The sequence below is a fragment of the Pongo abelii genome, chromosome 10, assembly GCF_028885655.2.
Source record: "Pongo abelii isolate AG06213 chromosome 10, NHGRI_mPonAbe1-v2.0_pri, whole genome shotgun sequence".
Classification (NCBI taxonomy): Eukaryota; Metazoa; Chordata; class Mammalia; order Primates; family Hominidae; genus Pongo; species Pongo abelii.
This window is the reverse complement of record NC_071995.2, coordinates 115,594,860-115,607,484: the sequence shown is the minus strand read 5'-3', so window position 1 is coordinate 115,607,484 and position 12,625 is coordinate 115,594,860. Positions and strand designations below refer to the sequence as shown.

At 43.4% G+C, this 12,625-nt stretch overlaps 1 protein-coding gene across 4 annotated transcripts in view; it reads right to left on the bottom strand.

The window, feature by feature from the left end:
* The window catches only part of RNFT2 (ring finger protein, transmembrane 2), a 121,997-nt gene that overhangs the window by 96,433 nt on the left and 12,939 nt on the right, over positions 1–12,625 (bottom strand). For all 4 annotated transcript variants that reach the window (XM_054526533.2, NM_001133921.1, XM_054526535.2 and 1 more), the window contains 1 exon segment: positions 9,856–9,932. In XM_054526533.2, the coding sequence (XP_054382508.1) occupies positions 9,856–9,932 (77 nt within the window).

Genomic DNA, 12,625 nt, shown 5'->3' with positions numbered 1-12,625 from the left:
GGTTCTACATTTTTGGAATTGTGAATTGTGCTGCTATAAACATGAGTGCGCAAGTATTTTTTTCATATAGTGACTTCTTTTCCTCTGGGTAGATGCCTAGTAGTAGGATTGCTGGATCAAATGGTAGTTCTACTTTTACTTCTTTTTTTTTTTCTTTTCTTTTTTTTTTTTTTTGAGATGGAGCCTTGCTCTGTCGCCCAGGCTGGAGTGCAGTGGTGCGATCTCGGCTCACTGCAAGCTCCAACTCCCAGGTTCACGCCATTCTCCTGCCTCAGCCTCTTGAGTAGCTGGGACTATAGGCACCTGCCACTACGCCCAGCTAATTTTTTTTTTTTTTTTTTTTTTTTTAACAGAGATGGGGTTTCACCATGTTAGCCAGGATGGTCTCCATCTCCTGACCTTGTGATCCACCCGCCTCAGCCTCCCAAAGTGCTGGAATTACAGGCGTGAGCCACCGTGCCCAGCCTAGTTCTACTTTTAGCTCTTTACGGAATCTCCACACTGTTTTCCATAGTGGTTGTACTAGTTTACATTCCCACCAGCAGTGTAGAAGTGTTCCTGCATCCATGCTGACATCTATTATTTTTTGATTTTTTGATAATGGCCATTCTCGCTGGAGTAAGGTGGTATTGCATTGTGGTTTTGATTTGTATTTCCCTGATCATTAGTGATGATGAGCATTTTTTCAAAAGTTTGTTGGCTATTTGTACATCTTCTTCTGAGAATTGCCTATTAACATCCTTAGGCCACTTTTTGATGAGTTTTTTTTTTTTTTCTGAAGGCACAGACTTTTGAAAATTAGCTCAATTAAATGTTTCCTATATGCCAGGCACCGTGCTAAACATCACCTTCTTTTTATGTTTTCTTAAACAGAGAAGGTCTTGCTCTGCTGCCCAGGCTAGAGTGCAGTGGTGCAATCATAGCTCACTGCAGCCTCAAACTCCTGGGATCAAGTAATCCTCCTGCTTCAGCCTCCTGAGTAGTTAGGATGACAGGCACATGCCCCCACACCTGGCTAACTTTTTAAAAAAATGTTTTGCAAGCCAGGTGTGGTGGCTCACGCCTGTAATCCCAGCACTTTGGGAGGCTGAGGTGGTCGGATCACCTGAGGTCAAGTGTTCAAGACCAGCCTGGCCAATGTGGTGAAACCCCATCTCTACTAAAAATATAAAAATTAGCCGGGCATGGTGGCATGCACCTGTAATCTCAGCTACTCAGGAGGCTGAGGCAGGAGAATCACTTGGTAATCTTGGTGGTGCACACCTGTAATCTCGCTACATGGGAGGCAGAGGTTGCAGTGAGCCGAGATTGCACCACTGCACTCCAGCCTGGGTGACAGAGTGAGACTTCATCTCAAAAAAAAAAAAAAAAAAAAAATTTGGTAGAGAAGAAAGGGGTCTTGCTATGTTGCCCAGACTGGTCTCAAACTCCTGGATTCAAGGGATCCTCCCGCCTCAGCCTCCTGAGTTGCTGGGATTACAGGCATAGGCCACCATACCCAGTACTTGTGTTAAACACCTTATATGCACTATTTCTTTCTTTCTTTTTTTTTTTTTTTGAGATGGAGTGAAACCATCTCAAACCATCAAACCATGTCAATCCAGGCTGGTGTGCAATGACGCAATCTTGGCTCACTTCAACCTCCACCTCCCAGGTTCAAGCAATTCTCCTGCCTCAGCCTCCCAAGTAGCTGGGATTACAGGTGTGAGCCACCATGGCCGGCTAATTTTGTATCTTTTTAGTAGAGATGGGGTTTCACCATGTTGTTCAGGCTGGTCTCGAACTCCTGACCTCAAGTGATCCACCTGCCTTGGCCTCCCAAAATGCTGGGATTACAGGCATGAGCCACCGTGCCTGGCTCTTTTCTTTTTTTCTGTTTTTTTTTTTGAGACAGTCTCACTCTGTCACCCGGGTTGGAGGGTGGTGGTGTGATCTTGGCTCACTGCAACCTCTGCCTCCCAGATTCAAATGATTCTCATGCCTCAGCCTCCCGAGTAGTTGAGATTACAGGCATGAGCCACCGCGACTGGCCTGGATGCACTATTTCATTCAATCCTTTCAATGGGTTTGTGAATTGGTGCCAACAGGCTCTTTTCCAGAGGCGGCACCTGAGGCTGAGATCACCAAGGTAACCTAATTGAGGGTCTGCAGGTGGGTGGAGGAGCAGGGATTTGAACCTGGAATGAGCACGGGCTCAACTACCCGGGTGCAAATCATGATGCCATCACTTGCACTGGCTGTGTGACCTCAGGTAAGGAACTTAGTGTCTCTGAGCCACTCTTTCCTCAGTGGGAAAATGACAGAAGAATGATTTTGTTTCCCTCCCAGGTTACTGGGATGAACCTGCTGAGATGAGCAATGGGCTCAGTACTGTGCCAGGCACACAGTTAGTGCTCAGCAGACACAGAGGACATGCAGGAGGATGGCGGTGAAGCTCTATGTCCACCCAGCAGCATAAGAGGGATGGCCATAAGCATGAAAGTGGAACGAAAGTAACCTAATGGGGCCGGGCGCGGTGGCTCACGCCTGTAAACCCAGCACTTTTGGAGGCCAAGGTGTGCGGATTACCGGAGGTCAGGAGTTTGAGACCAGCCTGGCCAACATGGCGAAACCCCGTCTCTACTAAAAATACAAAATTAGCTGGGCATGGTGGTGTGTGTCTGTAGTCCCAGCTACTGGGGAGACTGAGGCAGGGGAATTGCTTGAACTTGGGAGGCAGAGGTTACAGTGCGCCAAGATCATGCCACTGTACTCCAGCCTGGGCAACAGAGCAAGATTCCGTCTCAAAAAGAAAAAAACAAAAAATGAAAGTGAGCTAATGAGTTGAATGTCTGCGGCATAAAGGGACTGGGCCAGGTGTACGTGGAGGAGATGCTGCTGTTGGAGGGGAGAAAGAAGGAACAGTCAGGGATCTACCCAGGGGTGGTAGACAGAAGAATGGTTTCCCTAGGAGGCTGAGGTCAGAGGATTGCTTGAACCCGGGAGTTGGAGGCTGCAATGAGCTATGGTCATGCCACTGCACTGCAGCCTGGACGACAGAGCAAGACTCTGTCTCTAAAAATTATGAAATAAAAGAAGATGTTTTGGTGAGATCATGGCGGATGGGAGGCAGGACTAGACTGCAGCTCCAGAGAGAGCAGTGGGCGGCAGCTCGCATTGTGAATTTTAGCACCAGATTGACTGCAAGGACAAACCAGCAATCCCGAGAGGACCCACAGACTCTCTGAAGGAAATGGACTGCTCCTGCAGGACCCAGGAGAGCCCCCCAAAACTGTGAATGCCCCAACTGCGAAAGTGGGAAAGGGAGACCCTCCTCTCCCGAACACTCACCCTCACGGGGGAAGCTGAAGGTCTGTTTGCAGAAGTTTCCAACTTTATCTGGCGCTGAGTCAATTTGGAAAGCCGAGCAAAATACAGGGGTAGAGGAAGCAGCAGCAAGGCCCTGGGAGCTCACTAGGTCCCCCAGCGGCCCATTCCTGTCTGGCACCACGGAGATCCAATGGGTAGGAGCAGGGGCTAAAACTCCACAGGGAGAAGCAAATCTCTAGCTGAACTCTAACAATTTGAACCGGGTAAGAAGCCTCCTGGCCAGAACTCAGGGGAGGGTGCAAATCCAGTGTGCAGACTCCACAGCGTGGGCAAGAACTACACCCTCTTCTTTGGCAGCTGGGAGGCGGATAGCCTGGGGCAGGTTTTCAAGCCCCTATCGCTCTCCACCTGGAAACGGTCTGGGGGATGTTGTGGTGGGCATGCTGGGAGTGAGACCGGCCCTTCGTTTTGCATGGGAGCTGAGTGAGGCCTGTGACTGCCAGCTTTCCCCCACTTCCCTGACAACCTGCATGACTCAGCAGAAGCAGCCATAATCCTCCTTGGTACACAACACCAGTGACCTGGGAATGTCACCTACTTAACCCATAGCAAGACCCGCCCAAGGAGAGTGAGAGGTCAGACACACCTAGCCTCACCTCCACCTGATGGTCCTTCCCTCCCACCCACCCTGGTAGCGGAAGACAAAGGCCATAGAAACTCGAGAGTTCTAGAGCTCCACGGGTTCCTCTCCACGCTACCACAGCCGATGCTCTCTGGAAAGCGCCACCTCCTGGCAGGAGGCCAACCAGCACAAAAATAGCGCATTAAACCACCAAAGCTAAGAACCCTCACGGAGTCCATTATACCCTCCACCACCTCCACGGCAACAGGCACTGATGTCCAGGGCTGAGAGACCCATAGACAGTTCACATCACAGGACTCTGTGCAGACAACCCCCGGTACCAGCCTGGAGCCAGGTAGACTCGCTGAGTGGCTAGACCCAGAAGACAGACAACAATCACTGCAGTTTGGCTCACAGGAAGCCACATCCATAGGAAAATGGGGAGAGTATTACAACGAGGGAAAACCCCCGGGACAAAAGAATCTGAACAATAGCCTTCAGCCCTAGACCTTCCGTCTGACAGAGCCTACCCAAACGAGAAGGAACCAGAAAACCAACCCTGGTAATATGACAAAACAAGGCTCTTCAACACTCCCCAGAAATCACACTAGTTCACCAGCAATGGATCTAGACCAAAAAGAAATCCCTGATTTACCTGAAAAAGAATTCAGAAAGTTAGTTATTAAGCTAATCCGGGAGGGAACAGAGAAAGGCAAAGCCCAGTGCAACAAAATCCAAAATATGATACAAGAAGTGAAGGGAGAACTATTCAAGGAAATAGATAGCTTAAAGAAAAAACAATTAAAAATTCAGGAAACTTTGGACACACTTTTAGAAATGTGAAATGCTCTGGAAAGTCTTGGCAATAGAATTGAACAAGTAGAAGAAAGAAATTCAGAGCTCGAAGACAAGGTCTTTGAATTAACCCAATCCAACAAAGACAAAGAAAAAAGAATAAGAAAATATGAACAAAGCCTCCAAGAAGTCTGGGATTATGTTAAATGACTAAACCTAAGAATAATCAGTGTTTCTGAAGAAGAGAATTCTGAAAGCTCAGAAAACATATTTGGGGGAATAATCTAGGAAAACTTTCCCGGCGTTGCTAGAGACCTAGACATCCAAATACAAGAAGCACAAAGAACACCCGGGAAATTCAGCACAAAAAGGTCTTTGCCTAGGCACATTGTCATCAGGTTATCCAAAGTTAAAACGAAGGAAAGAATTTTAACAGCTGTGAGACAGAAGCAACAGCTAACCTATAAAGGAAAACCTATCAGATTAACCGCAGATTTCTCAGCAGAAACCCTACAAGCTAGAAGGAATTGGGGCCCTATCTTCAGCCTCCTTAAACAAAACAATGATTAGCCAAGAATTTTGTATCCAGTGAAACTAACAATCATATATGAAGGAAAGATACAGTATTTTTCAGACAAACAAATGCTAAGAGAATTCACCATTACCAAGAATTCGCCATTACCAAGTTACCACTACAAGAACTGCTAAAAGGAGCTCTAAATCTTGAAACAAATCCTGGAAACACATCAAAACAGAACCTCTTTAAAGCATAAATCACACAGGACCATAAAACAAAAATACAAGTTAAAAAGCAAAAACAAAAAATGAAAAAAACCAAAGTACACACGCAACAAACAGTATGATGAATGCAATGGTACCTCACATTTCAATACTAACATTGAATGTAAGTGGCCTAAATGCTCCACTTAAAAGACACAGAATCACAGAATAGATAAGAACTCACCAACCAACTATCTGCTGCCTTCAGGCGACTCACCTAACACATAAGGACTCACATAAACTTAAAGGGGTGGAAAAAGGCATTTCATGCAAATGGGCACCAAAAGCAAGCAGGGGTAGCTATTCTTATATCAGACAAAACAAACTTTAAAGCAACAGTGGTTAAAAGAGACAAAGAGGGACATTATATAATGGTAAAAGGCCTTGTCCAACAGGAAAATATCACAATTCTAAATATATATGCACCTAACACTGGAGATCCCACATTTATAAAACAATTACTAACAGACCTAAGAAATGAGATTGACAGCAACATAGTAATAGTGGGGGACTTCAGTATTCCACTGGCAGCACTAGACAGGTCATCAAGACAGAAAGTCAACGAAGAAACAATGGATTTAAACTATACCTTGGAACAAATGGATTTAACAGATATATACAGAACATTTCATCTGACAACCGCAGAATACACATTCTATTCAACAGCGCATGGAACTTTCTCCAAGATAGATTATATGATAGGCTACAAAACGAGCCTCAATAAATTTAAGAAAATTGAAATTATATCAAGTACTCTCTCAGACCACGGTGGAATAAAACTGGAAATCAACTCCCAAAGGAACCTTCAAAACCATGCAAACACATGGAAATTAAATAACCTTCTCCTGAATGAGCATTGGGTCAAAAATGAAATCAAGATGGAAATTTAAAAATTCTTCAAACTGAATGACAATAATGACATGACCTATCAAAATCTATGGGATACAGCAAAGGTGGTGCTAAGAGGAAAGTTCATAGCCCTAAATGCCTACATCAAAAAGACTGAAAGAGCACAAACTGACACTCTAAGGTCACACCTCAAGGAACTAGAGAAACAAGAAGAAACCAAATCCAAACCCAGCAGAAGAAAGGAAATAACCAAGATCAGAGCAGAACTAAATGAAATTGAAACAAAAAAAATTCAAAAGATAAATGAAACAAGAAGCTGATTCTTTGAAAAGATAAATAAAACTGACAGACCATTGGCAAGATTAACCAAGAAAAGAAGAGAGAAAATCCAATGACCTCACTAAGAAACGAAACAGGAGATATTTCAAGTGACACCACTGAAATATAAAAGGTCAATCAAGGCTACTATGAATACTTTTATGCACACAAACTAGAAAACCTAGAAGAGATGGATAAATTCCTGGAAAAATACAACCCTTCTAGCTTAAATCAGGAAGAATTAGATACCCTAAACAGACCAATAACAAGCAGCGAGATTGAAATGGTAATTAAAAAATTACCAACAAAAAAAAGTTCAGGACCAGACAGATTCACAGCAGAATTCTACCAGACATTCAAAGAATTGGTACCAATCTTTTTAACATTATTCCACAAGATAGAGAAAGAAGGAACCCTCCCTAATTCATTCTATGAAGCCAGCATCACCCTAATACCAAAATCAGGAAAGGACATAACCAAAAAAGAAAACTACAGATGGATATCCTTGATGAACATAGATGTTAAAATCCTTAACAAAATACTTGCTAACCGAATCCAACAAATTACCAAAAAGATAATCCACCATGATCAAGTGGGTTTCATACGAGGGATGTAGGGATGGTTTAACATGCGCAAGTCAATAAATGTGATACACCACATAAACAGAATTAAAAACAAAAATCACATGATCATTTCAACAGATGCAGAAAAAGCATTCGACAAAATCCAGCATGATTATGATCAAAACTTTCAGCAAAATGGCATACAAGGGACATACCTTAGTGTAATAAAAGCCATCTATGATAAACCCACAGCCAACATAAAACAAACTTTCCAGATACAAGATTAATGTACACAAATCAGTAGCTCTTTTATACACCAACAGTGACCAAGTGGAGAATCAAATCAAGAACTCAACCCCTTTTACAATAGCTGCAAAAACAACAACAACAACAACAACAAAACTTAGGAATATACCTAACCAAGGAGTCAAAAAACCTCTACAAGGACAACTACAAAACATTGCTGAAAGAAATCATAGATGACACGAACAAATGGAAACACATCCCATGCTCATGAATGGGTAGAATCAATATTGTGAAAATGACCATACTGCCAAAAGCAATCTACAAATTCAATGCAATTCCCATCAAAATACCACCATTATTCTTCACAGAATTAGAAAAAAAAACAATTCTAAAATTCATATGGAACCAAAAAAGAGCCCACATAACTGAAGCAAGACTAAGTGGAAAGAAAAATCTGGAGGCATCACACTACCTGATTTCAACCTATACTATAAGGCCATAGTCACCAAAACAGCGTGGTACTGGTACAAAAATAGGGACATATCTTTTCCTTTCGGCCGGAACCGCCATCTTCCAGTAATTCACCAAAATGACGAACACAAAGGGAAAGAGGAGAGGCACCCGATATATGTTCTCTAGGCCTTTTAGAAAACATGGAGTTGTTCCTTTGGCCACGTATATGTGAATCTATAAGAAAGGTGATATTGTAGACATCAAGGGAATGGGTACTGTTCAAAAAGGAATGCCCCACAAGCATTACCATGGCAAAACTGGAAGAGTCTACAATGTTCCCCAGCATGCTGTTGACATTGTTGTAAACAAACAAGTTAAGGGCAAGATTCTTGCCAAGAGAATGAATGTGCATATTGAGCACATTAAGCCCTCCAAGAGCTGAGATAGCTTCCTGAAACGCATGAAGGAAAATGATCAGAAAAAGAAAGAAGCCAAAGAGAAAGGTACCTGGGTTCAACTAAAGGGCCAGCCTGCTCCACCCAGAGAAGCACACTTTGTGAGAACCAATGGGAAGGAGCCTGAGCTGCTGGAACCTATTCCGTGTGAATTCATGGCATAATAGGTGTTAAAAAAAAAATAAAAGAACTCTGGGCTATTAAAAAAAAAATAGGGACATAGACCAATGGAACAGAATAGAGAACCCAGAAATAAACCAAAATACTTACAGCTAACTGAACATAACAAAAACATAAAGTGTGGAAAGGACACCCTTTTCAACAAATGGTGCTGGGATAATTGGCTAGCCACATTAGGAGAATGAAACTGAATCCTCATCTCTCACCTTATACAAAAATCAACTCAAGATGGGTTAAGGATTTAAACCTAGGACCTGAAACTATAAAAATTTTAGAAGATAACACTGGAAAAACCCTTCTAGACACTGGCTTAGGCAAGGATTTCATGACCAAGAACCCAAAAGGAAATGCAATAAAAACAAAGATAAATAGGTGGGACCTAATTAAACTAAAGAGCTTTTGCACGGCAAAAGGAACAGTCAGCAGAGTAAACAGACAACCCACAGAGTGGGAGAAAATCTTCACAATCTGTACATCTGACAAAGGACTAATATCCAGAATCTACAACCAACTCAAACAAATCAGTAAGAAAAAAACAAACAATCCTATCAAAAAGTGGGCTAAGGACACGAATAGGCAATTTTCAAAAGAAGAATACAAATGGCCAACAAACATGAAAAAATGCTTACATTGCTAATGATCAGAGAAATGCAAATCAAAACCACAATGTGATACCACCTCACTCCTGCAAGAATGGCCATAATCAAAAAATCAAAAAACAATAGATGCTAATGTGAATGCGGTGGACAGGGAACACATCTACACTGCTGGTGGGAATGTAAACTAGGACAACCACTATGGAAAACAGTGTGGAGATTCTTTAAAGAACTAAAAGTAGAACTACCATTTGATCCAGCAATCCTGGTACTGGGTATCTACCCAGAGGAAAAGAAGTCATTATTCAAAAAAGATACTTGCACAAGCAAGTTTATAGCAGCACAATTCACGACCGCAAAATTGTGGAACCAACTCAAATGCCCACCAATCAACCGGTGTATAAAGAAACTGTGGTATATATATGGTGGAATACTACACAGCCATAAAAAGGAATGGATTAACAGCATTTGCAGTGACCTGGATGAGACTGGAAACTATTATTCTAAGTGATGTAACTCAGGAATGGAAAATCAAACGTATGTTCTCACTGATATGTGGGGGCTAAGTTACGAGGACACAAAGGCATAAGAACGATACAATGAACTCTGGAGACTTGGGGGGAAGATGCGCCTGGCTTGTGGCTATTTGTTGCAGCAGCCACAGGAGACTAGGTCGGAAAGTGACTCACCTTCAGAGAGACCTGTTCTCGGAGCGTGGAGTTGGCATAGGCGAAGGTGCTGGCCATCCCGATGCACACAGCAATGCCTGTGGGACAGAGAAGGGCCTGATGTCACCCACTTAGACTCATCAGGCCTAGCCCAGGTGCTGAGCAACATGGGGGAAAAGACACATCCCTGGTCCCCTCAGAGTTGACAGAAGAGAGAGAAAAATAAAAAAAAAAAACCCACTTCTGGGGGATTTGGGCTGCCATCTAAATCTCTGGGAACTCTGAGCCATTCTGACTTAGGGACAGGATTTAGGTCCCTGTGGGAATACTTTATAGCACCAGATCAGGGGATGGGCTATGCAGTCTGGTAAGGGCTGGGTTGAGTTCCCAGCTCTGCCACGTCTTCTCTGTTTGAGCTTGGGCAAGTCACTGCACCTCTCTAAGCCCCAGTTTCCTTATCTGTAAAATGGACAGAACAATAACATTACTTACACCTCATAGAGGGATAAAGCTTCTAGATCATAATCCCTAGCAGTTAGTAAATGATGCCTCTTATTATTTCTACTTTTAAAAAGAATCTGATTGATAGAATCAGATAGAATTTGTGATAAAAGCAAAAAAAACTCACCGCTGGGTGCAGTGGCTCACACTTGTAATCCCAGCACTTTGGGAGGCTGAGGTGGGCAGATCACTTGAGGCCAGGAGTTTGAGACCAGCCTGGCCAACATGGTGAAATCACATCTGTAGTAAAAATACAAAAATTAGCCACACATGGTGGCATGTGCCTGTAGTCGCAGCTACCCAGGAGGCTGAGGCACAAGAATTGCTTGAACCCAGGATGGGGAGACTGCAGTGAGTCGAGATCATACCACTGCACTCCAGCCTGGGCAACAGAGCAAGACTCTGTCTCAAAAAAAAAAAAAGAAAGAAAAAAGAAAAAGAAAAAGAAAAAACTTACAACGCCATAAGGAGTTCAAGTTTAATGTTCAATGAGAAAAAAAAATCCCAGCTAACAGACAAACATGACCCAGGCAGATGGCAGAACGGAATTGAATTTTCTTCCACCAGTCATTTCATTGCCACTGTTTGCCAAGCTACAATCTTGGAATTCTCCCCGAATAATGATTTTTGAGTCCTGCTTTTTGTTATTTGTAGACAGGATTCCTCTTTCACCTAATGCACTTACTATTTATTTATTTATTTATTTATTTATTTATTTATTTATTTATTGAGACACTGTCTTACTCTGTTGCCCAGGCTGAAGTGCAGTGGTGCGATCTCAGCTCACTGCAACCTCCACCTCCTGGGTTTAAGTGATTCTTGTGCCTCAGCCTCCCGAGTAGCTGGGACTACAGGTATGTGCCACCACACCTCGCTAATTTTTGAATTATTAGTAGAGATGGGGTTTCACCATGTTGGCCAGGCTGGTCTCGAATTCCTGACCTTAAGTGATCCGCCCACTTCGGTCTCCCAAAGTGCCAGGATTACAGGCGTGAGCCACTGTGCCTGGTCTCACTTACTCTTTTAATAGGTATGTGCACTCCAGCTATTTTTCCAGATCTACTTTGTAGAAGCTGTATTTCTTCACTATAAGCACATAAAACAAGAATGAGTAGCCCCGTAATACTTTTTGGTACTCTTCTCTTTGATTGAAAAACAAAACAAAAAAAAACCTGCCAAGTGAAAAATAAAATGACCATACTCACAAAACAAAAATTAGCTGTGATGCCAGAATTCAGGATAATGGGGAAGACGCCAGCCTTCACTTCTAGGAATAGAAAGGGTGGGGCTGATAGGGCAGCACCCCAGCAAGGAAGGTGGAGGAATCTGAGCAAGCTGGCGCTCACCAGAAAGAAGAAAATAAGAAGTAAAGAATGGTCTCATCTCCTCTCGAGGCTTTCTCTCTCTCTCTCTTTTTTTTTCAGTAGAGATAGGGTCTCACTATGTTTCCCAGGTTGGTCTCGAACCTCCAGCCTCAAGCAATCCTCCTGCCTCGGCCTCGCAAAATTTTGGGATTATAGGTATGAGCCACCACACCTGACCGATATTTTCTCACGGAAAATAGTAGGCCACAAGATAATTCTTACCATCATTCCTACTGCAGTACTAAAACAACAGCCTATAAGCCCGCCAGGGCACAGCAATACCATGATCTAATAAGTAAGCCGGGCGTGGTGGCTCACACCTGTAATCCCAGCACTTTGGGAGGCCAAGGCAGGTGGATCACTTGAGGTTAGGGCTGAGAATCACTTGAACTCGGAGGGTAGAGGTTTGCAGTGAGCTGAGATCACGCCACTGCACTCCAGCCTGGTGACAGAGTGAGACTCCATCTCAAAAACAAAAACAAACAAACAAAAAAACAGTAAGTAAGATTAATAATAACAATAACAGTATACTAGGCCAGGCACGGTAGCTCATGCCTGTAATCCCAGCACTTTGGGAGGCTGAGGTGGATGGAACACCTGAGGTCAGGAGTTTGAGACCTGGCCAACATGGTGAAACCCCATCCCTACTAAAAAATACAAAAATTAGCTGGGCGTGGTGGCGGTTGCCTGTAATCCCAGTCACTCGGGAGGCTGAGGCAGGAGAATTGCTTGAACCCGGGAGGTGGAGGTTGCAGTGAGCAGAGGTCACGCCATTGCACTCCAGCCTGGGCAACAAGAGTAAAACTCCATGTCAAAACAAACAAACAAAAAACAGTATACTAGAGGCCAATTATTGGCTGTTGAGTATGTGTCAGATAGGAGGCTGAGCACTTTATGAATCATTATCTTATTTCTTAAAAATAACA